The sequence below is a fragment of the Diadema antillarum genome, unplaced genomic scaffold, assembly GCF_040938485.1.
Source record: "Diadema antillarum isolate AM-2024a unplaced genomic scaffold, OU_Dant_1.0 scf00000036, whole genome shotgun sequence".
Lineage (NCBI taxonomy): Eukaryota > Metazoa > Echinodermata > Echinoidea > Diadematoida > Diadematidae > Diadema > Diadema antillarum.
The window spans coordinates 3774899-3800919 of record NW_027270925.1 but is presented as its reverse complement, the minus strand read 5'-3'; the positions used below and the strand labels follow the sequence as shown (position 1 = coordinate 3800919).

Genomic DNA, 26021 nt, shown 5'->3' with positions numbered 1-26021 from the left:
GATAATTGCATTCCTAGTGACCAAACAGAAGTGCATACTGTTTTAATTGAATCTGAAATAAGATTATACCCTAACTGTAACAATCTTCCCTTTGACCAATTATCTATCATTGAAAAGACACTGCAGCAAGAAAACTAGTCAAAACAGTGCATCCTTAAATTGATTCTTCACATGATTTAAGGAGGCCGTCTACCTGCTAAACAGTTCAGGGTGCAAAAAGAAGAAGAAAAAAAAAACCCTCTCTCCTCCGCTTGTTTGGGGAAAATTAAACTAAATGTTAGGCAAGTAAAGATAAGTGAACCTTTAAAGGGATCGTATAGTTTTGGTTGAGACCTACTTTCAGGTTTCTAACATTTTTTGGTGAGATAATGAGAAACCTTTTATGAAATATGAAAGAGCATGTAATTCTATGAGGAATTCAATGTTTATTTGATGAAAATTGGTTTTGAAATGGCTGAGATATCCAAAAAAGAGCGATTCTAATAAAGTGTGGGACCCATACTTTATTACTATCGCTTTGTTTTACTTTGTTTTCGGATGTTGCAGTCATTCAAAACCCGATTTTCATCAAATAAAGTTTGAATTTCTCTTAAAATGGTTACTTAGGCTCTGTACTATATCATAAGCGTTTTCTTGGTATCTCGCAAAAAGTTAAAAGCCCAATTCTCATCTCCACCAATACTGTACCATCCCTTTAAACACTCAAAAGTACGCAGACCTTGCCACATGTGCATATTTGGGAATAAACAAGGAATACCAGTAGCTTTTGTAATACCCCTGTAGCGTCTGAAGAGCGCCCTCATGCTAAAGTGAGATGTCAGTGCAAAAAGATTAGCATCAGGCCATTTGTCACGAAGCGCATGCCAGCCATCTCAAACTATACTGCTACACTAATGTGCATGCATTAAGATTACAAGGTTGGCAACCTGGGGAACAACTGTATTCTCAAATACATATTGACAAACTGTATCCCTGCATCAGTCTGAGCATAGATTCCCTTAACAACTATCCTATTCTACCTACTTTATTATAACAGATAACATGGAATCCATGACACGCAGTAAGACGGCAGGTTATATTTTTCATGATCGCACACCCATACTTTTTTTTAAAATTCTTGTCCATTACTGGTTGTCGCCTTGTGCAAAATACAAGTGTACAAAGCTGTATTTTCACACCTGAAAAGAAAAGTATTGAAGTTACCTGAGGTAATACAAGTATTGAAACACCAACCATTATTATCATTGTACATGTAATACTAAACATTGTGATGTACAATTTTGTATGCACAAATCTTAAGATAATCACTAAATTGAGTCCTTAAAAAATGTACAAAAAGTGGGTCATCAAGTTTGCAGCTTCAATGAGTCACAGACTAAAAAAAAAAAAAAAAACCACTTTGGAATGTTGACTTCCCCTCTCCATAGCTGGACCTCATATGCTGCTCCACAATTCATGACATATCTTGGCATGCATATATGTATCATTCTATCAACACATTCATGTCCACATGAAATCAAAATTATCTGCTCTTCAAAATGAAAAGTGCAGATCGTCCAACATCTCAAATTTTAGAATCGAATTTCTCGGTAATTCTTTGCAGAATAGGTTTTATCATTCTTGAGTGAGCCTGTGCAACAGTCCAGGATGCCTTTATAGAGCACTTACTCTATGTCTTCAATACCACCTTAATTCAAGTCTGACCCCCACAAAATTTGTGTTGACCCGACAGATTTAGATTAACTAGATAAATTGACAAGCCAGGGGGTAAAGTTCTCTGATAAAAGAAGGCAAATACCAACCTCGTATCAAACTCTGCTAGGATTCCCCCTAAAAATAAGTCATTAGTGTCAAAGAAGATAAGAGGGAAGGAAAGATTGAGGGCAATGCATTCTTACATCATTATTGCTGGTAGATGTAAACTCCACATTTTATCCAGGGTAACTGCCATCTTAAGGGGTGGGACCACTGTGATAAACCTTTCACGATTCTGACATTTTCAGACAACTTTCTACCAACACTCCCCCCCCCCCCCCCCAACACACACACATGCACACCATGTGTGCCATGCGCTCTTTCTGTCTGTCTGTCTGTCTGTCTCTTCATTGTCAAATAGTCAAAACGATGATCGCACTCTAAACAACCCAAACCAATGCCTGCTAAAATCGATATCAATAATCACCTGCACTCTGTCAATGACACTGGTGACTGGGAGTCAAATACATGGAGATGTCCATCTATGCCTAGAAATAAACCAATCATTTGCCTGCCTTCAATATTAAACGTGCATTCACCAATAATCCATTCCCTGACCTCTGGCATAACCTTGCACTCATGCAGAGCGGGTGTTTGTCCAGTACACATGCTTAAAGCACACAAGAATACAAAATGTTACGCGTCCACACCACCACTTATGCCTGACATATAACCTTTGTGCAGTGCTGCTGACTTTGCTCATGTTACGAAAAATGCAAACATCACCCACTCCGTGCTTTCCCTCTTACAAACTCACCGAGCAAGTGCCTTGCTATCTCATTTTTGCATCCTTTCTGACAAGAACATTCTCGGCTCAAGGCAACCAGACTTTTTTGCAGTGACGAACAATACAGCTCTTGACAATGATACCCTGAAAATGCCGGGGTACAACACATCTTACATCACAATCATACCAGCATGGAGCGTATCTTACTAGCTGCTTGACGTTCCACACACTTTCTAGCTCAGTAGAAGACAGTCTGTATCAAGTGGCATACACAAGATGATGAAACATCCTAGAGCTCCCCCATCAACCACTAAAAGTCCTAGACATACTTCTTCATCCATACGCCAACCAAGAAACCGATGCCAGCAAGATTCATGAGGGTCTGTACATTCCCCCTGTTCACGTCTGGTATGTATATTTCATCTTTTTTGATGTCCTGATCGACAAATTTTGAGATCCACGTGGAACGTCGAAAAGGCCCAACGTGTCGTTTCTGGAAATTAATTACGATGCATTGATCTCCTCCTCGTCGTCTTCCTCTTCTTCTTCCCCCTTGTCATCGTCCGCCAGTCCGTTGGTGATGTCCGGAAACTCCAGAGGCTTCCCCCGCGCTGAGCCACTGATACCACCTCCTGCGACTCTGCTCTCCCCCGGGGCGGGGTCCGTCGGGGTGGTGAGGGTGGGGGCAGAGGTGGCGTCGGAGGGCGAGGCGGGGTGCATGGGGGAGGGGTCCTCGCCGCGGAGGAACCCGGCTTCATCGCGCAGATTGTTGATGACCTCTTCCCAGGCTTGAAGAATCTGCAGGAAGAGGAGAGCATGGATTAACATGGAACAAATGGATGAAACAAATGTGCACAAACTTAGCGAGATCTACATTTACTTTATGAAGTTTAACTTCAATAACCATTTCAAAATAGATGATTTCTTGTGAAATATCACATTAGCGACAGAATATCAGTAACAAGGTGCAAACATAGCATGAAGTATATTCTAACCTCTTGGAACGGCACCAAAGAACTCGGCGGGGGAAAAAAATGAAGTTGCATCTCTATGCGAATGAAATAGAATATCCCACATTGGCAGCCTAAATCATCTAGTCCTTTTTATTAACACAGGCCCAGATACACGACTTTCTCCAACTGGACACACACACTTATTGACTGCCACCACACCATAGAAAAATTGTGTAAGAAAGACATAAAGGAAGATGTTTCTACCAGGAAATGAAAATATGTCACTATTACAGAGACTACAGTTTAATCAGTACTCACTCCGGTGTGACACATGATCTGAGTGTGGGCCATCCCCCGCAAGGCCTCTTTTAGGTCCTTCTGGCGATTGTGGTGCCAACGTTCCATGTCTGCCTTCAAGTCTGCATTGGCGCACTCCGTCCTGTCAGACAGCACCTCTACCTCTCTCTGCAGCTGCACAGTGAGCAGCAAAAAAGGAAAGAAGAAATTATTTAAAATATGACGATAATGATAATGATTATCAAATGCATTTGCCTCATTCATTAGATTTTTGCTTAACATTACCTCAGGTACGCCCTAAGTCCATGGACTGGACCTGGCATTACAGTTAAAGACAGCACTTCCTCAGAGAAATTTCATTGTGATATTGATAATCATGATAATAATAATAACATCAACAATGATGTTAATAATAATCATAACAACAACAACAGGGATAATAATAACAATTAAAAATCATGAAAATGATAGTAGTAACACTTATATAAGAGCAATGACCCAAAAAAAGGAGGAGAAACAAGCAATTGCAATCAATTGAGCAAGTATTTACATAACCACGGTATTAGTTTCAGGAAGTTAGTCTTTGTTATAGAACTGAAGAGGCGTAGCAGGATTTGAATGGATATTGGCATGCCCATGCAAGGACACCATAAGATCAAGCATGTTAGTAGCACCCTTGCTCACAATCCCATCTCACCAGCAGATGGAGGAAAATAACTCTTTGCCTGTTCTAATTCAGTCTGAAAATTTTGGCTCAAGCCAAGATTGGAAAAATATAGAGATCTTGATGAATTTTTGAAATAATGTGGTGTAATGTGTGAAGACCACCTGCATTCACACCAGGTGCTTGACACCAAACCGTTTTGGTTCTGGTAAAAATCAGCACAGTCAAGAAAACCTTATTATATCCTTCATTAAAAATGTATATATTGTAGGCTCTCCCAAGTCAGAAATATGCCAGCAAACCACCTAGCAGAATAAAAGTATACACCTCAGCTCTTGTTAGTTTTAACTATTCAACATGAATTCTATCTGATTCAATGTACTATAAGTGTAAAGAAAAAATAACTAGTAACAGTAATGACCCCACAAATTCTGAAAGGATTTATTACCTTTCCTGTCCTAAACTGACAATGAACAATGTCCATACTGAAAGGGACATCAGAATGACAGAAATATTCAGTCTGATAACATACCTGGCAAAAACTGTAATTACACAGCCACAACATCACAAACACCATGTCAAACTGGGTGATACAATAAACACTTTTTGTTATTACATTTTCTTTTAAAAAAGAAAGAAGAGAAGAGCAAAGCACCATCACAGTTGCAGTCCATTAAATAGTAAGAACTTATATCTCTCCTGCATAAAACTTTCAATAAATTGTAGGATTATGGCTCTAGCTTGTCCATTTATCAATATGCAAATTACAGTTTTAAAAAAAAAATCTTCAGTTTTTCTTTCATATCTATACTCTGTAATATTGTACGAGGCAACACAACAAAGGCACAGCAGGACAGACGACAGCGAAAATGAAGTGCACGACCCCAACCTCTGAGAATTCACAACAGCACAGCAGACATTTAAACAGCAACTGTAAACAAGAAAAGCTCACATTTCAAGTGGGAATTCACCCAAAAGGGGGAAGTTTTTAGAGAATGCCATTCTCAATCCACACCACTGCAATGTCATGTATTACGGGCGACTCCCATTATAACGAAGTCCTCAGGACCAGCAGTTTTCATTTGTTATATCGAAATTTCATTATAGCCAAACAGTAAAGTATACAAAAATACATAGATGATAATTTTAGGACATTTTATTTCATTTTAACGAGAATTTCATTATAGCTGTTTTTGTTATAATGGGAGTGCACTGTATTGGCAACAATACAACACACAGAATTCACAATTATTATATGTTTGTACCATAGGTTCCACAAAGGACATGCACATATATACCACACACTAGACAGGCTGTTGCAATTTTACAATTCAAAGATTTTTTGGAGAAACCCACTGCTACCAAAACATGCATATATAGATACTTTGCAGTGGAGTGGTTTTTCTATGATTTGCAATTCAGAGTTTTCTAGGGAAAACCATATGGATCAACACTGAACATCAACACATCACAGAAGCTACAAAATGAAAGACAGAAAAACTCAGAAATCACAGAAATTCTCACAATTTTGCAAAGTGATAACACACAAAGAAAACAAACAAATGCCACAATGAAAAGCTTACTCAATAACAAAGTGCAAAGCCAAACCCTTTTCAAGACATTTTCAATGAACTCAATAAAAATTGGAAAAAAAAGAGTAAATAAATAATTACAGCTTTAACAAGATCTGACACATGTTAATCAAGATAAAAATGAAAAGTTTCACTTGTTTTCTTGGCACTTGGCACTTCTTGGCACAAAATACATAAACATACATAATAATTTGACAGGTTGAGAAAGTGCCATAAGTAAAGCAATTGCTTAAAGGGATGGCACAGTTTCAGTTGAGATGGGGTTTGAGGTTTCCAACATTTTTTGATGGTGATTTTTTGAGAATATGAGAAACCACTTTGAATATAAAATATGAAAGAGCATATAATTCTCAGAGGAATTCAAAGTTTATTTGAAGAAAATTGGTTTTAAAATGGTTGAAATACCCACTACAAAGCTATCCCAATAAAAGGTGGGACCCACCTTTTCTTGGGATCGTTTTGTTTCACTTTGTTTTTGGATATCTCAGCCATTTCAAAAATGATTTTCATTAAACAAAATTTGAATTCCTCTCAGAATTGCAGGCTTCTAAACATCAAAGTCATTTCTAAATATCTTGCAAAAATTCAAAAGCTGAATTCCCACCTCAGCCAATACTGTACCCTCCATTTAAAGTTGTGCAGAGCAAAAACATCTAAGCTATTAACACACAAGCATATGATACTACAAGGAAAAAAATACAGAGACCAAGTGGAATAGAAATACCACAACAAAAACACTGCACAATGTCTACAATTTCAAACACTTCTTAGAAATTTGATACAACGAATAACCCCTTGTTTTATCAGTTCCTTCGGATTGTCTCACCACCCTGTACATTAAATAGACTGAGATTTTTGCTTGTGTGTCATGGAAAAATGTGATGCATTACAAAAGATGACACAATTTTTCTTTCAAAACTTTGTGCAGTCTGTAGGAAAAAACAATTTGGCTTAAGCAAGACTCTCTTCACGATTTACAAATATGGTAAAGTGATATTTTTCTTTCTCATCATGCCAATGTGTGGTTCTCAATCACAAATTCAATCACACACATAATTGCCTGATAATTGCAGTTTCAATGCACAAAATATAACACTTGCAAAATATACAGCGTATTCAGTGAAATATTAGGTATCCACACACCTAAACTGACCAGCCAATTCGTAGCTGTCTTTAGTGCCTCGTAAGATTGATACAACACAAGAGAAGAGGAGCAGTACATATAAAACTGAACTTTGAAAGCCAAACACACAGCAAACGATGTGAAATTGGTTTGAAATATGCTAGAGTCTCTACTTGTGGCTGTCACAGCAGTGATATCATGAGATGACAACATATATGTTGTTTAAAGGGTGATCGTAAGGCTTTTTTTTTCTTTTTTTTTTATTCAAAGGCCAGTTTGATGTTAATATGCTATATGAGGTGTATATGAACCTTCTGTATAAGCTGTAACCAATGGCCAATATATAGAACCCTGTATGATGAGAAATACAGCATAGTTTCTGGAAATGGCCTGATTGTTCCTGTTTTCACTTTTTGTTTTCACACAGATGCTTCTGGATTCATCTGGTGTAAATGATATTGCTGAATGGATATCAGAAAGTGTTCATGACCTTTGGAGGAGGGAATGATGGAACTGTGGTATAAGCCTTCCCGTTTTACAACTATGCTGTATTGCCATGAAATGTGAACGAAATGCTTTCTTGGGAAAGATAGATTTGAGAGATGAATGCAGATGTTTGTTTGCTGAAGGTGGGTATGAATATCTACCTGTTCTATTCGAGATTCTATCCGCCCACTCTTGGCCTCTTTGACGTCAGAGGGGTCTCTGCCCATTATGGCCCCAAACGAGTAGTTCTGGTCCGAAATTTTCACCTGCACCAGGTACGAGCAACATGCAGACGGAGGCATGGACAAGGGTATGACACACACACACACACGGACAAAAATGGAGGGAAGATGTACAAATATGGGTGGAGGGAGGTTAGGTTGGGCATGCAAATTGTTCACAGGTATGCAGGATTTCATGCAATATAATATCATTGTGCCACCATGTTCAAGTTGAAGGAGATTTTGAACCGATGTGAATGCAACCATTATGACACACACATGGAGTTACGTTTAGACGAACAGAAAAGGCGAAGAGATCAGGGTAAGACCCAAGTACATGTGAAGGAATTGTAGAAGGAATATTGATGACTCGTCAGGACAGTAATGTTTATTGTAAATCAATACCAAAGAGTGGCATCACATGCAGATATATGTCCCCATTCAATTTGAAGATTTAAAAATTTTTGTATATATTTGTTTTGATCATGGAAAAAGATACAAACAAAGGAAAACACAGATGTATGACAAGACAGGAGCAGACAGACAAAACAACAAATAAGATAAAGAAAAGGAACAAAATTAAAGGAAAAATCATTTTCCACAAAAAAAAAAAAGATAATAAAGCCAAAGAGATGAGATACTTAAAGGGATCGTATAGTTTTGGTTGAGACTTAACTTCAGGTTTTTTTATCATTTTTCATTGAGATACAGTGAGAAACCTCTTATGAAATATGAAAGAGCATGTAATTCCATGAGGATATCAACATTTATTTGATGAAAACTGATTTTGAAATGACTGATATATCCAAAACAGAGCAATCTTAATTAAGTGTGGGACCCACATTTTATCACAATTGTTTTGTTTTACTTTGTTTTTGGATGTTTCAGCTATTCCAAACCCAATTTTCATCAAATAAACTTTGAATTCCTCTTAAAATGGTATGCTCTGTACTATTTCATAAGTGTTTTCTTGGTATCTTGTAAAAAAGTTCAAGCCCAATTTTCATCTCCACCAATACTGTACCATCCCTTTAATACTATTGTTGAAAGAAGAATAAAAAAGGAGAGGATATAGCTATTTATCACCTATATGCATAGTAGTACTAAGAGTTTTACACCACTGAACAATCACCCCAAAAATGCTAGATGAAGAGTGCCCTTTACGACTGAGTACACCAGCAACATTTGTTTTTCATTATTATCACACAATATCTTACATAATAAACTCACTGATACTACAGTCACTCTTGATTACAAAGTATACAACAAATGATGCTCTTCTTCTTCTTCTTTATCTCTATAAAATCTGGAACCTTTTTCATGTCATATGTCTGTCTTAGAACAAGAGTCATGCAGCAAGCATCAGATCAAAATGGAAATCTAGAGGTTGAATTACTAAATGTCAAACATTTATTATTACATATGCCATAAAACATGATCCCCCCCCCCTCCATATCACTAAATCTTGAGTGGTAAATCACATGTGTGAATCAGAACTACAGCCATGAAAGCAAGAAGCAGGATTACAGATGATGGACATAATACACATTGAGGAAGAAATATTACTAAATCTTAAGACTAGTTGTGTCATAAAGCATGAGCCCTCCCCACCTCCTCCCCCCCCCCCCAAAAAAAAAAGGGAAGAAAAGAAAAGGAGAAATATAAATCATTCTGAAAGACAGCACCTAGAAGCAAAGCACATGAATAAGAAGCATGTCCAGGACAGTCCTGTATGCAACATGGCTACACACTGGAGGTGTGTGGGTCCCAAGAGAAGTGATATAAAGACCTTGGCCAGAAATCATTACACAGCATAGTGTTCTGAGAGGCTAACGGTCAGCCAGCACAAACACTACAAGAATAATTAATTACTAAACAACTGTACAGACATGTGCGAAAATAAAAACATCCTACATCCATTGCTCTAGCAAGATAGGGCATGCAGTGATTTGCTCAATAGACATTGAACACTGTACGCACTTGACACAAACCACTACAGCAGGTGCAAATTATACAGCTTTAATTGTTTTTTTTTCCAACAGCAAATCACATTTTTGTTAGCAATTCTACAGAACAGGTGAATCGCTTGAATTGTACCACCCATAGGCTTGATAGCCACATCCTTAATCAAGTCACCAAGTCTGCCTGCACAAGGAAGTACACATAATTGTCTACAACACTGACAAAGTCCATCTTGTGCCTGCACAGATACCAACATAGACAAGGGTGGGTGTGCGGAGGACCGGAAGAAGGGTGCGTTGAAGAGCCGGAAGAGGGGAGTGAAGCAGAGAACAGAAGAGATGGATAAAGAGAGATAAGGAAAGAAAGATGGCACATCGATGAAGAGAGGAGAGGAGTGTTACCTTGGGTATGAGTTGTCTGCGTTTGGAATGAATCTGTCATTACATAACAGAGATTGGAGTGTTAGTAGTTGATGAGAGAGAGAGGAGTGGTAGGGGGCAGTGGTTTAAGGTTGTGTCCTCATCCAGCAAATCAAGATGATGCAAAGTTTGAGGGGACCAAAACTGGAGTACCCTTGGGTGCATCCACTTCTCATGACTATCAAACGGAACATGGTGACACTCATAACAGTGCTCCTTAAGAAACTTTCTTCAACTCTGTCCTCTATACCATCAAAGCCACGGTCCAATGCACCAATCACATTTCAAATGCTACGTAAGTGGAGTTTAAATACTACAAATGTTGACAGGATGTAATGGGTTACCTTAACAAAGGGAGTCTACAGGTGGGCTTTGACTTGCAAAATGCAGACATGGACTGGTATTCAATTTCATTGGCCAGGACTTCAAATATGGCAATCTCAAAAGTTTAGAAAGAAAGCATCATAAGGGAAGGAGAAACTACTTTCATAGTCTGTATGAGAGGAAAGCTGATATATGAACAGCGACAAAGTACTCAGATGTGAACTCGTTTCGACAAAGGATGTGTGTATGAACAGCATGTTTGCTGGATATGTTGATGTGTAAATAATCAAATTTCAGAGAGGAACTAGAAAACTACAACAAATTATCTGATAATCAGCATATTCAGTCTTCAATACAGTGTTTGAAAACTTGGGTTTTTTTTCAGATGAGATAAAAATGAATCTTGTTGACAAATGAAATATTTTTTAATGCTCTCATCATATCACTGAAAATACCATTATCCTTCATTCTAGATAGTACCCAATAAATACTAAATCAACATAATAAACCATATTGGCTGCATATTGCATCAATTGCAGAACTCTAGAAAAGACTGACGAATGCTCATTAGCATTCATATTAAAGGAAAATAAAATCACAGCAAACATTGCTCAAGTACTAACACTCACTGTTCATTGGTCCTAAAGTACTGAACTACATCCTCTCCAATGTCCTTTTTGACTTTTCTTTCAAATAGGATGGAGTCAAAGTTACAGTAATGTTTCTCAAATAGTAAATAGCGATCATTTTCAAAGAAGAGAAAATAATGTCATACATCTGAGGAATAGACTTTGTGTTTATGATCAGTTTCATTCATACAATTTGGTGGAGATACATAGAAATCACCATAAAATCAGGATGTCGAGTGATAATCGAAAGGAGAGCAACCAAAGCCAAAGAGTCTGTGACTATCAAAAGTCAAATGAGTTATATAATTCATCATGACGAGAGAAAAGATGATCATGGAGAAATGTGGAGGGACGCCTTTGCTTCTGTCCTCATGAAAGTGTTGTTTGTACATCATGCTGTTTTGATAGGAATGACCATAGCTATTACAGTAACGGCTTGCATGGTTGAATCATACAGCAGGATATCACTGAGAAATGCATGCTTTCAAAATGTCTGATAATGATGCTTAGATAACTCAAGGCATGCGCCGGTGGGAGGAAAAGGACAAGAATGATATAACATCTGTCATTATTTTTTTCAAAAAGAGACTTCAGTATCAATGATATCTTTTACAAACTTTCCATGCATTTTAATACCATTTTTTCATCTTTTTTTTTTCCACTGGCCCTTCAAAACTTTCTCAAATTCCAACATGAATACAGCTTGAATGCATGAAATAAGGCGTCACTACACATAAACAAATAATTACAAATGTTCTTCCTCTTTTTTTTTTCAAAATGGCTTCTAATTCTAAGCTGCGTACACTTGAGGATATTAAAACAGCCTACCATGCACAGGAACGTGAATACATTTGGCTTAAATGTGATGCTTCAAGTGAGTTTTGCTGCATTATGAATTGCAGTTTTGACACTTTGCAACACCGAAGTAACATTACATTCATATTTTGCATTAGAAGGGAATTAGGGCTTCATATTGAAATCATAATTTACTGAAGATTTCTCGCAAAAAAAAAGCTTCCAATTTGAATTCCAACTTGTTCATCATACCTGCTCTCGTTCATTCTTTTTCTTGTTCAGTTCTTCCATGGCTAGTTCATGCTCCATCTGGAATTGGTCTCTCTTTTTTAGAACACTCTGAAAAAAAAAAATAAGAAAGATCTCTTGTTAAGTGTTTTTTATGCTTTGTCCAAGCCAAACTGAAGATTATACAGCTAGTCATGTCTCGCATTAAGTACATGTATTTAAGTCTCTTGTATCATGTCAAGCATCAAAACAATATTACAACACTTATATCTTACAATAGAGTGTTGTGTACCATCATATAGCATAGAAAATACAGTAATACTGTGTAGTATAATGTTGAACAATGGCTTGCAAGTTGCATCTATCCCTATCCACTTGAAAGACAATAAATTTATTTCTATATATCTGTATGCTTATAAATTCTGTTTTACATTGATTTGATGTCATTGTTGTATCTACAAAAAAAAAATGATATTGGAAATAAAATTAACTTGAATTTGAATTTGATACATACTGGCTTCTCTGACTAGGTAGTTTGTATTTACCATGGACTGACCTTGGGCCATTTTCAAGAACATATAGCATTACCTATAGACTTACCTTTATTGATTCTGCATAGAGGATGTATTCCTTCACTAGTGGTGTGAACTCTGTTTCTTGAAATGTGTTCTGTTGATAAGTGGAAAACAGAGAGGAGAGAGTTAAAAATAAACAAAAAAACAAACAAAATTTGATATGTCCTTCAGACTGCCTGCCAAATGCACTGACATAGCACACACCAGGACTCAACATTCCTGGTAGCCCGGAGCTGCTAAAAATAGATGTTGAGCCACCAAATCTTTAAAAAGGGTATGTTTTGGTGGCCTGATCAGGCAGCTAGGATTCAAAATGGATCGTTGCAAATGTTTTTCCTTCCGGCCACCACATCTTTTTGGGTAACCAAAATTTCAGATTTAGAAAATTTTAGTGACCCAAACAGACCACCAGGAAAAAAAGTTAATGTCCAGCCCTGCATGCACTATGGTAAGCATACACAATACAAGACGCTGATTTATACAATTTTCTCAGCTCTGAACAAGAAATACCACTATGAATGATAGAAAGCGGACTTGTAAATAAGACTCAGCAGAACGTGTGCAAAGTGGAGAGTCCCTGTACTCCTTCGTGCATTTTGTGCCTTTCAGTCATGACATGCAGTGGATCTCAGTCTTTACCATTTCTTCGACTGACTTGCTGCATGACTCCACCGCGTCTGCGATGTTCCCCAGAGGTCCGCTGAGGGTGCTCTCCGAGTTCCCCCAGAGTCTGAAGGCGGGACTGTACGTCTTCAGCTCTCCAACGTACTCTGTGTGAAGAGAGAAGCACAGCGAAGTTTGGAGTTCATACACTTTCAACATTCACATACTCTATGCCATTACCAAAGAATCAAAGAGTGCAATATGAGACAATCTATGCACAATCCTTTTTATGAATCGATTTATAATAATTATCACAATAATCATCATTATCATCTTTATAGAACGTTTTAGCCGCGCATTAAAAACGCGTATTGTTGTATGCGCAATTTTTACCGTTCAATATCAGAGCATATTGAACGAAACGCATAGGCCAACATATTAATTCCCCATAGGCTATTGTTGTTACTGGCCGTTCAAGATCACACCATGTTCTCGTCTGTTGCTCGAGCGCTTGCTGAGTGCGCAAACGCTTGCTACTAGTGCACATCATTTCGTTACAATTAAAACGCGCGCAAACATCTTGCACCACGCAGTTTCAGGGGCTTCCCCTTTTCAGCGCTGGGATGTGAGTGCCGATAACTTCCAAGACGAGTAGAAGCCCGGTAACTTTGTGCAGTTTATGCTTACTCTACTTGATTGTAGATGATAATAATTATATTGGATGGCATTAATTCATGGAATACCAGGGAATATTGCACTCGTTAGGGCCAATATTGCACTCATCTTCAATTCGTGCAATATCGGCCCTAACTCGTGCAATATCCCCTGGTATCTCATTCATAGCCATCCAATATAATATAAATATCACTATTACATTGACACACAGAGGAAGAGAAAAGAGATATGTGTATATTGCATGTATTTTCCTTTTTTGTGTTAAACCAGGCGGCAATTATCTTCAACCTCAGCACTGCCAGGTACACTTTCATAAACCTACAGGTCATGAGGAACATAGTGAGCAAATCATCTTCTCTTATGATGATGAAGACACTAGGCAGGATTTGAACCTCTGGCCTTCTGTTTCTAAATCCAGCACCTTATCCACTTTACTATAGTGATATCTGAAGTGACAAAATGTCTTCAAATGAGTCTTGAGCACATCTGGTGATGTACAGTGTAATATTTTCATACACTGTTGTGTAGCTATGTGTGCTACCTGTGTGGGGAGTATTAAAGTAGCTTACTTGCACACAAGAGACACGAACTGCACTCGGTGGTGGTTGGGAGGATAAGAGTTTCTTTTAATGGGGAGCTTCAGATTTGCGATGCGGATGTGAAGATGGCAGTTGTGTTGACTGTTCTCCTCTCTCCCTACATCTTGTTGCAAAGTAGCTTTAGATTTCACAAAGATGCAGCCTATACAAAGTTAAATAGCGCCCCCATATGTCGTTCGTCATAATGACCTCAAGTAGCTCTCTGCTTCGCAAATTTGAGCGGATGCTAAAATGGCCCAGAACCGTTGTGAAAACTCATACAAAGCGAGATTGATTTTGACAAGTTGTCTTGAGCATGCACAGAACAGTTTCCCCCCCCCCCCCCCCTTAATGTCTGCGTCACAAATCTAAAGCTCCCTATTATTGAATCCTCATCGGTATACACAGTTTCAGTCAGTGACTAATTGATGTTTTGGTTAGATGTTTGGGTTTGAAAGTCAGATGGGGACAAAAATCTGGAAACTAGTTTAACAATAGAATGAATGCTCAGTGGGAATGTGGTATCTTGTTATAAGAAGGAGGGATGTGGATGAAAGTATGGTGATTGGATAGTTACATCTGGATGTCCACCCACCTTTGGACTCGTTGAGTATCCTCTGCGATATCCTGTCGATGGAGCCCAGCTTCTCACCAAGCATCAGGACGTACTCCCCCATGACGGTGTACTCGGGGCTGCGGTTCCTCAGCAGGGCCGCCGTCGTCGACGTCCGCAGCGACGACCCCATCCGGCTCACCAGGGAGGAAGACTGCCGACGGTGGGCCGTCAATTCCTGTCATGTGACAGAGAATAAGTGGATGGGTTGATAGGAATGAGTGGATGTTTTAATATAGAATGTCATAGTGTCATTTACAGAAATTTACTGTGATGCAAGTGCAGAAGGCTATCCTGCATTCTAAGTAGCATACCTCCCTGATAACAAATTGATCATATTAACATTATGCCAGGCAATTTTTGGCTTCTCAGACTACAGGTAGTGATTATGTGTGGCCTGTGTTCTTCTTTACGTCTGAATGCTCCATCAGGTATGTGAATTGCATTTGCAATTGAATCCTTTGCCTTTTTTTAAACATTTACATTAACCCTTCATGTGCCCAGGCAGAATAGCTTAACTTGTCAACAGTTTTTCTCCAGCATTCAGTAATCAATCCAAACTTGACATTAGTCATCTACAGATTGATAAGCAAGCCCCACCCAGATGTATTTGCCTCAGTCCAACAAGGGGGGGGGGGGGGGGCATGGTGACACAATAGGGATAAATGGGATTTTAGGTAATCTCTGTTTGAATAATTGACAATTAGTTTTCAGACATCAGTGCCAATGAGTGAAGCAAGCACTCTATTGGGGGAACAAAGCCAAATAAGGGTTAAGTAACTACACTGGGAATGTTCACCTGGAGTGCATGGAACCTACTGTAGTTTCCTTCAAAAGTACTCTAGTCTCCATTAAACATACTTGTAGTTTGTTTTAGACAAGGGTCTTTCTTCATTAACTGCATTTTAGTAGCTGTTACATAAGAGCATTATTCAAGATATGTCTTGTTTTCATATTTGTGAGCAATCCCGCACATCCAGTAGGAAAGTCATATATAGTTCATATTGCTAAGATTGTTATTAGCCCAACATTCCAGATTTTCTGAAATAAATCACAGTGTTTGTTATTTCTCCCCTTTTTCCCAGTTTATTTCAAAGGAGCAGATAAATTTCATCTCAATGCATGTTACGAACATACGTACTGCTTTTTGATAATCCAGTTTACGATGTCAATGAGATAATTATGCGGTATAGTGATGTCCGTTTTCCAGAATCACAGCTCCATCAATTCTTTGTTACAAACGTGTTTCAACAAAATTTGACACAAAAGCAAACATGAAAATGGAAAGCACCAGCATGACATCACATTATTATATATTAATGGTAAAACTGAGAAGACCAAAAAATCATAATGCAAAACCAGATTGGATACATGAAGACATCAAAATGAATATAAGTCTTCCCATCCTCTTTAAATGTGTGCTTTTATAGGAAGTCTGTTCACATAAACACAAATATATTCATTATGCAAATAATATAACAGAAGAGATATATTGGACAAAATGCTACCACATAAAAAAAAAGCTCCAGAATCGCATAGTAGTGCTGAAAATAAAAACCAAAATACATCACCAGCTTTGAAGCAGCACATACAAAGGAAGTGGGAACCACATCACAGCAGTTTGTGTTGGCAGCGGTAAAATAATTTAGCAAGCAGACAGACAGCCGGCTTCCTGTAAAGACTGTTTTCCTTGCAGCGCTTTTTACAAATTTTTCTTTCTTTTCTCTACGTCATTGAAACACATAAGAGATTACCCATGCCTTGGCTGTAAGAAAAACTTTGAGAATCTCGTTGAACGAGAGCACGGGATGCTCGGAGATGCGTTCCAGGAACTTGTTGAGCGCCCTCTGCCGGGTGGCCAGGAATTCGTTGCTGGAGCGATCCAACCGCATGCTGTGCTTCTCTGGTAGGGGCTGCAGTTCGTTGGGGGTCAAAGGAGAAAATAGGGTGAACATACTTTCTGGTACACAAAAATATTTGAATACCTAGGATGCATCCTCCAACTGAAAGGTTTTTTTTTTTCTTATTTTTATTCATTACTTTCATTATCCAAGACTAGTATAAAACCTTTGCACCTCTTTGAAATCGACGCTCAGAAAATATGTGGCTGCAGGAAAGGTATGGTCAAACTACTTTACATATAAAAACACATTCAAATGGCTTATCCATGGAGTGCATTGACTTTAGTGCACTCATTCTTATTGTTGGTTTGTTCAAAATAATGTCTTCGCAGAGCACCATCAAGTAACACTCACAAAGTAAATGCTATTATATCAATCTAGAAGCAACAGATGAGGACAAAATATCATCCAAAGATGCTTGAAAAAGGTCAGGTTTGATCACAAAAACTCTCACAGTACCAGGAAATGAAAATGCTGTTATTGTGTGCTACCAAAATGCATTCACTTGATCATGAAAATACATTTAGTTTATAATCTCCGCCTCGCCTAAAGTTGACATCTCATAGGTCAAAGAATTGGCTTCCAGTCACAGGAAAATTCTGTCCAGATGGATATAAACATGCGTCAATTCTACTGTGTATGTCAAAATTCATGTGAAGCCGAAGGATATTCTCTTGTGCCTCTGCATTTGACCTAGGTGAGGTTGACTGTACTACCATATTTTTTTGAATGTCGCGGCCGTCCCAATAAATACGAAGGTCACATTCATATACAGAACAAATAAATTCTGCCATGGCATAACGACATTGTATACACTTCACTACAGAAGTATTTTTCTGTATGTAGAGTATTTGCAAGCCTAGAGGATATCAGTCATAGAGCGCCTGTAGTGGTTTGCTTGCTAGATATATCTGTTTGGTTCTGTCCTAGGCCTGGTGGATAGTACCTAGAAGATAGTTTGACTACTAGAGCTCTCTTTGCACTCAAACTTGTACTTCACTAAATCATCCTTGTAATGTTGTAAAATGCATCTAACCTAATGCATTTGCCTCCTGGCACGACTACCATTAAAAAGTTGTTAAATTTGACAGCATTGTTGCTGGTAGTTTTAAAAGCACAAAGAATCATGTTGGAGGTTTTTTTGTATTGTCTTAAACAGCCAGCATTCAAATATTGTACAGTAAGGAGTTACAGTACATATTACCTGAGTTATTCCTTTTTAAATAAACAATATCATAAGGGCCATGCAGCACATTCATTTTTAACATCAGCATTATGGCTTTGACAATATTCTAGGCCTGCCCAATGGTGGGTTCCCACTGCCGATCAGATCTACTCGATCAAGCCTGACCAAATTATTATGGCCTGGTCACGCTCGCTCGGCTAGGGCGATTGGGGTCGATTGGGGTCGATCTACATGTACCTTAATCGGCATTGGTCTGCCTTCCTACACAACGGTTTTTGACGGTCAAAAAATATCATGTAAGAAGCCAGACCTATGCCGATCATGGTAGACTGACCCTAATCAACCTCGACCAGGCCAAAATAATTTGGTCGGGCTTGATCAAGTAGATCAGATCGCCAGTGGGAACTATCATTGCAGACCACGTGACTGGTCATGCAACATAAAACCCCCCAAACATTTGTTAATTGGCTGTATTTGATAAGCTTTATTTTGGGGTTTGTGTTTGGTTTCTTGCTCTTGGGTGATTGTCTGTTTGCTAGTTGGTTTGTTTGTTTGTTTGTTTGTTTGTTTGTTTGTTTGTTTGTTTGTTTGTTTGTTTGTTTTGGGAGAGGGATCGGGTTTCCTCAATATTTGATTTCATCTCACCGGTACTAGATGAGTTGGATGCATCTCAGCAAGCTTCTGTCGTAGCCATAGAAAATCCTGGTACCTTCTTCTGACTGCATACTCTGGATTATCAAATGAACTCCTTGTGGTCTACAGAAATAAAAAAACAAAATATGCTTCACAGTGACCAACATATCATCCCCATGCTGAACATACCAAAGCAAATCAGAAATACTACAACATACAATAGCAGAGTTGAAAAGGATCAAACGGTCAAAACTACTTCCTTTTGGTAAATGTGGCATGTTTACTGATCCATATTTTCCTCATTTTTCTAAAGTGTGATAATAATTTTACTACAGGGTACTCCTGTTTTAACAAAGTCGTTGGGACCTGCAGTTTTCTTTCATTTTAAAGTGTAACGAAATTTTGTTATAACCTAACAGTATAGTGTATAAAAACAAATAGATGATAATTTTTGTACCTGAATTTTGATTAGTCATAATATGAATTTGGTCATAACCATGTTCGTTATAATGGGAGTGCACTGTATAAGTGATGAAGCTGCTTTTAAGCAGGTAAATGAGCTTTCGTGTAATGTAGAAATACATTCAACGTACAGAAAATGATCTATTAAACAAAATCATATGCTGTTTCCCCAATGCTTGTATTCTTATATAAGGACACTGTTTAACATCATCTTGGGTAAATTGTAGGAAGTGCTGATAATGCAAACTGAGCTGCATGGTGACATTTAAATGAATGAGAAAGACACTCCAACATAAATAAGCTCTAAGAATTATTCTCTCACTTTCAAGAGATCTATGACGAAATATTACTATCCAAATTTACCATTTACTGAATGGTTCATTCTCATACCACTGCCCACAGGAAATAATGAGCCTGGTACAATTTGTATAATCGAGCCACTTACAGATTTTTCACATCTTTAAATTCCTTATGCATTTTTTCATAGCTTCATTTTACTAATTATCAGAGACTCTACCTGAATACAGCTGATTTTGTTTTTGGGTTAGTTTTTTTTTTTTTCAAACTGAAAGCATTGTTACGAATAGAGCCTCTTAACTCATTGAGGATCAACCGATGCACTGATATGGCTGGAACACGCATTTCCCATAGATGCCTGCCCAAGTATATTTGGGACTAGTCTTAAACTTGTCTATTAAACATACCTTGGTTGTCACACGGTAGCTGACAAACGACTCGATTTTCCCAACATGCTTCATGGGGTCATCGACCTTGATGAAAAGATCCTTGGTGTCCTGGTCATCTTCGAATTTGAACGCACCAATCAGGGCTCTCATCTTGGTGATGGTGTTCCCACCAGGGGAGGCAAGGACTGTCTGTAAACCAAATCAAAATGATTTTGTATCATCATGGGGGTTTCATTTTTTTTTTAAATCATCCGAGGTCAAGGTCACTCATAAAGCAAAATATGTTCGAAAGTGGTTCCATGTGACATACTAGGCACTATGCCATCACTGATGTAATTTTCTGCAATTTGATTCAAATTGATATGATTTCTGCATATAATTGCAAATAACGTGACACATATAATTGCTTGTGACAGAAAATCTAACAGGAACGAAATGGCGATATAAAAGTATTTACCACACAATTGCATACATCACCACATCTGCATGCAACATGCACAAACAGTAATAATCTTTGAACAGGAAATAAAGGAAGTGAAACTGATTTTTATTGAAGTAAGCTGGGGACTGTCATTTAGAACTACTTAATGAGAAGTATGGTCAGCAAAGACAATTGGCAATGTTGAAGACTGCATATTGTCAATGTAGGCAAAACCATTTTTCTTTGTTATGAATTAGATATGCCCCAATCAAAAGATTGTTCATCCGTCAAGTGTGCACTGTCAAGGCACGTCCCAGCAAACACAAACACAGGTGGGTCTCGATTGAGTTTTCTCACAAGTGCTTCTCATGGTTGAAGTGCCATACTTTCGAAGGAACATTGTTGTCTCCTCTGGGAATAGTAACCTTTGACATGACGGATGATTGATTCTCTTCATTAAGAGACTTTGGATCAAGGAAAGGATTCTCAGTGTGCTCACTGCACGAACAAGTTTGATCAGGGGAAAATATATGTCAACACACAGAACGCTAACAAACAGCTGGAACCATGCTGTACTGTACGTACTAGTAGACCAGCCAAACCTCAAAAAAGGCTCTAGATAAGGATTCGACGGCATTTTTTGTTAATGCTCCGTTCTCATACTGAAAGTCTTGCAAAAATACTAAAGAATAGCGTACGGCCGGATGTCACGCGCGTTTTTGCCGAAAAATGTCATTTTTAGCACAAAATTCAGAAGCATGTCAAAAATCACGATTTTAATTTTTTGCTTGCATTCAATTGACATTTGAAAGATCATGAGTTTCAATTGTCCCTTTTAATGAAATTGCAATTTAAATGTGTTTCCTTAGCAATTTAAAAAGTCATTTTGTACAGCCATATATGGGGCTCTCAAATGTTTGGGTGTTGTTTTCTCGAAATAATATTCACAGATTAATTAACGTTCTGCAAAGTTTGCTTTTCCAAGCTAATTAGATGATCTTCCAAAATTAATTTAATGTTTTATAAAACTACAAGTGCTTCTTTAATTGAATATGTCAATATTATTTCTAGTTTTCTTGAAGAAATCTTTACTTTTAATCAAAACTCTGAACTTGCAGGAACTCAGAAAATGCATTTTCGAGCATTTTCCAGTAGCCCCGCGCAGCTTGTGTGCGCGCGAATACTTAATACGTGTGCGTACGTCTACCCCTACGAGCTAGTGACATACAGGTAAAACCTCATCGCGCGATAGCTGCATGTTTCGGTCGTTGAGTTGGAAACGTGGTGACTGGAAAAGGGACTATTTCCTTCGAATGTAAGTAACTTAGTAAATAAATACATAGTTCTTTATTACACTGCATAACGGAACTTAAAAATCTGTTTTGATCTAACAGTTAGATATACAACTTTGATCTGAGACTTGGTTAATATCAAGGTTCAAGCGCTAGTACTACGTTAGGCCGATGTCTTTAATTTACTGTATTTCGCACCGATCCCGTGGGCGCGGGCATGCCTACCAACCCCGGGCCGCCACCCGACCGTACCGGCGGTGCTTGTTAGTGGAACACCGATTATTCCGTAAAGCACGTCTTGACACGGTGCGAAAAGAGGCCTAGCAAACATTAGGTCTACGTCTAGATTTAGGTGTCTTGTTAGTTCGATCTAGGTTTGTAATCTATGGCCTCATCACATGCAGTTGGACTGAATCCTCGTCTACTGTTAGGTCTAATCTATCTAACGGTTACACTCTCTCTAACTGTTAATACTAACGTTAGTGTTAGACATTCTAGCTAGTAACGCTAGGGGTAGTACGTGTATTACTCTAACGACGAACGTTAGTGTGGAATAGTGCTAGAATGTACCGCTACGCCTGTTATTATGCCAAAACAATTCAATCGGGCTAGGCCCTATGATAGTATAATCACAATGAACTTAACACCTAACGTTAGCACATTAGCAGCTGTATAACTTGGACAGTACAGGCCCACTACTACTAACGTTACTGCGCTGGTTAGATGTATTTGTAGGGCTAGAGCCAGGTCCAGGGCAAGGGGATGTAGACTACTAGTATACAGAAGATGTAGATGTAGATCTACCAACGGTTAGAGTCTATATATACTAGACCTACAATATAAAATCTAGGGTCGGGGTCTGAAGCATAAATAGCTGGCGTCTGGAATTAGGATCTAGGTCTAACCTTAGTCAAGATCTGGGCCACTGATTCTACCTAACGTTAGATGTTTCTAGTGACCTACTACTCATATCTAGGCAGTTTTGTTGTAAAGACCCAGCTTACTAGGCCTAGCTAGACCTAAGTTTAGGCATCTAGAGGTTCTAAAATCTATGCATAATAATTATACTATAAATGTAGGCTAACTTTGATCAAAAAGTATATGTTAGATCTAACATTAGAAGATCCTAACATTAGCTCTAACGTGAATTAGCTAGACTAATATTAGTCTCTAGAGCAGAGGTCTAAGGTTGATTCCACTCTTTCTGGTATTTGTAGACCTGTGGGTTCAGAAAAAGAGTCTAGGATTTAGGCCTAGGTGTTTTATATAAAAGCGAGTCTACAACCAAGTGATCTTGCCATTCGAATATGCCCGAAAGAGAGAGAGAGAGAGAAAGTGTTCAGTCCTTACTGCCAACCTCTCCTAATCTGTGAATCATTTACATGTACTCTTCTAGTTTACAAATAAATCTAGTCAAAGAGGAACTATTTAAAAATGTCTTTACTCATAAGTACCAAGTTCTTATGTTAATGTCTCAAAGAATAAAGGTTCATTTGAAAAAAAAAGTAAATATTACATTTTTAATGGATCATTTATACCGACTCACTGAAACCTAAATATCTTCTTCTTTTTTAACTTTTTAAAAAGCTAAAAAAAAAATCATCTTAATAAAAGAGAGGTATTTTTAGTTATAATTGATTTGCATGGGGAACAAAGAAAATTATGTCAATGTCAAGATGCCTTTTCAAAACAATCAAATTTCAAATTGATTTTATTTTTTTGTTCACTATTAGCTTATAATGCTCTGCTTGAAAGATGAAAAAAAATTATTTGAGTCATGTTGATTTCTGTTTTCAGCTAGATGTACCAACAAGTGGACAGACTGAGTCTTGTCTTCAAACTTCACCAAAGAGAGAGACATAGGCCTATCCTGACTTGCCAAAATCTAATTGTAAAGACTGAGCTCTTTCTACCTGCAACAAAGTGCAGAACAACCAGAAGGTAAGAAACGGTAAATGTCTTAAATAGCGGTCTAATTGGAAATATCTTTTAAATACTAACTTACTAAGTGTTTGATTATCAAATGTATCACTTCAGTGCCCAGTTGAAAATAATGCCAAATCTAAATACATTGAGTATCAAATATTCCTATTCCATTTGAATTAATTGTAACAAGCATGTTTTCACTTTGACAGTTGCATTACAATGCAGTGTACAAGTACTTTGCAAACAAAGAGAGGAGAATAATCTTATACACGTGTATCTCCATTTATATAAGAAGGGGAGCAAATCTATGATCAAATGTGTATTCTTGTTTTCTTGTAAATTCATTGCATGTTCTATTGTAGAGGATCATTTGAAAGAATGGTATTCTATCTACTGAAGATGAGATCATATAAAAATCAAACATAAGTGTAATCAAGTAAGATATATGTAATGAAATATTTCTCAACCATGTCAATTGGCACAAGTGTTTAATGTGTGCACAGATGAAAATACGTCTGTAGTCACAGATCAATTAACTTTCCATTGTTATTATGTTGCGTTAAGTATGACGTAAGGGTGATATGCTGTGATGTATTGTTCTTTATTTTTATCAAGGTGTCAGCAACAAATGGACATGGCTGAGTTTGAGATCACATCCACTAGAGTGAGGGGGAGATAGAAAGATGTCTTGACTGCGATGTGAATGCCCTTTCCAGCTCAGAAGTAAGTGTCAGCGATTTGAAATTAGGAATATCATCTCATGAATACAAACCGATTTATGCAAGGAAATTATATCCTAATCCACATACAAATGAGAGCATGATACAATCAAATATTTGTGTACAGGAATTACAGGTGTCAAGATGACTTCCATCCTACATAATTCATTTTCAATAAGATATGGCTTTAGAGCATCAAAGATGATAATAACAATGACATGATTAATGTTTTACATGTAAGACAAACTAATGTTGACAGTGACCTGAAGATCCAAAATCTCATACTAAGGGATTCATGAGATCGTGATGATTAATTCTAATTCATGATGAATGTGTTTGTTTATGTTGCAGTATAATTATCCTGTTTGACTCATAAAAATGATAACTTATTTAAGTTTTTGTTAATTGTATTTTCGACCAGAATTAGCACAAAGTGGACAAAATGGACCTTGCAAACCACAGCCAACTACGGACAAGAGAGATAGAGAAAAAAGAAAGAGACAGATGTCCTGACTACCAACTTCTAATCTGTGCATCCTGTACTCTATTTCGAAAGGAAATATGGGAGGTAAGCAATAATACATGTAAAATGTAAACCCCAAATATGTTGGAATATTTTGTCAAGCCTTTGACATCTTGACCAAATTTTTGACTGTCGATCGTTCATTGGGCAGAAAATTAACGCATGTTTTGCTAAATGAATGCAGTACTGCATATGCATGTAGTCAATCACGCCAACAACGAAGATTTACATTAATTAACACTGATTATTTTTTTTTAGCCTCTGTCAAAGATGGTTGCAGGAGTTTTTATGTTGTTGCAGTCATCCATTCACACGCACGTCTGTCCTATTCTCATCTTGCAATAACTTAACATTTACTCAGCAGATCATCTTCAACTTTGGTTTTATACAGAAGAGATGATTACCTGCTGAGCCTTGTACAAGTAGCATTTTAGTTATTGTTGTGATTTTGCAGCTGATTGTAAATTACAGGGAAACCCTGATTTTTGTTGACTGTAGAGCATTGCTACCATGACATTATATTTACCTTCGGATGGCAAAGTTACCATAACCTCTAAGCAATGTGACTTTGATTAGTTATGAGAGTATTGATGTGAAAGGTCACGGGGACATTATATGCACGAAAGTGTTGAATGTATCCAGTTGCAGTATCAGGCAGGCACTACCTTGAAATTCTTCTGAATGGAATAAAAAGCTTAATGGAAAGAATTGGATATTTGGATCATGAAAGTTTCCTACATTTTATATTTCATCGTGTACTCACGGTTAAATTGCTACAATTAGGATCTACTGTATGAAATAACATACTTTACAGTTTCAAGGAAACACTACATATAGAAGAAATCAAGTAACCGTATGTCTTTATTAGCGTATATGTCACTGTGTCTTCACCAAAGATTAAAATGCCCATGTCACTTTCCTCATCAAGTAAAGACAGATACACCATTCTTTCTCTCTCTCTCTCTCTCTCTCTGTCTCTCTCCAGAAACAACCCTGCCAGGCTATCCGGTCCGCATCCAGATTCCGTATGAAGGATGTCATCAGAACCTGAAC

At 37.8% G+C, this 26021-nt stretch overlaps 1 protein-coding gene across 1 annotated transcript in view; it reads right to left on the bottom strand.

Annotated features, from left to right (window-relative positions):
• Positions 1 to 2079: 2079 nt before the first annotated feature.
• The window catches only part of LOC139745382 (sorting nexin-7-like), a 37143-nt gene continuing 13201 nt past the window's right edge, over positions 2080 to 26021 (bottom strand). Inside the window, exons 2-11 of the mRNA XM_071655779.1 lie at positions 20106 to 20276; positions 18952 to 19062; positions 16974 to 17132; positions 15202 to 15397; positions 13390 to 13520; positions 12776 to 12844; positions 12200 to 12286; positions 7759 to 7863; positions 3754 to 3906; positions 2080 to 3280 (exon numbers count right to left, since the gene is read on the bottom strand). Coding sequence (XP_071511880.1) covers positions 2987 to 3280; positions 3754 to 3906; positions 7759 to 7863; positions 12200 to 12286; positions 12776 to 12844; positions 13390 to 13520; positions 15202 to 15397; positions 16974 to 17132; positions 18952 to 19062; positions 20106 to 20276 — 1476 coding nt within the window. The 3' untranslated portion in view covers positions 2080 to 2986. The remainder of the gene's footprint in view (positions 3281 to 3753; positions 3907 to 7758; positions 7864 to 12199; positions 12287 to 12775; positions 12845 to 13389; positions 13521 to 15201; positions 15398 to 16973; positions 17133 to 18951; positions 19063 to 20105; positions 20277 to 26021) is intronic.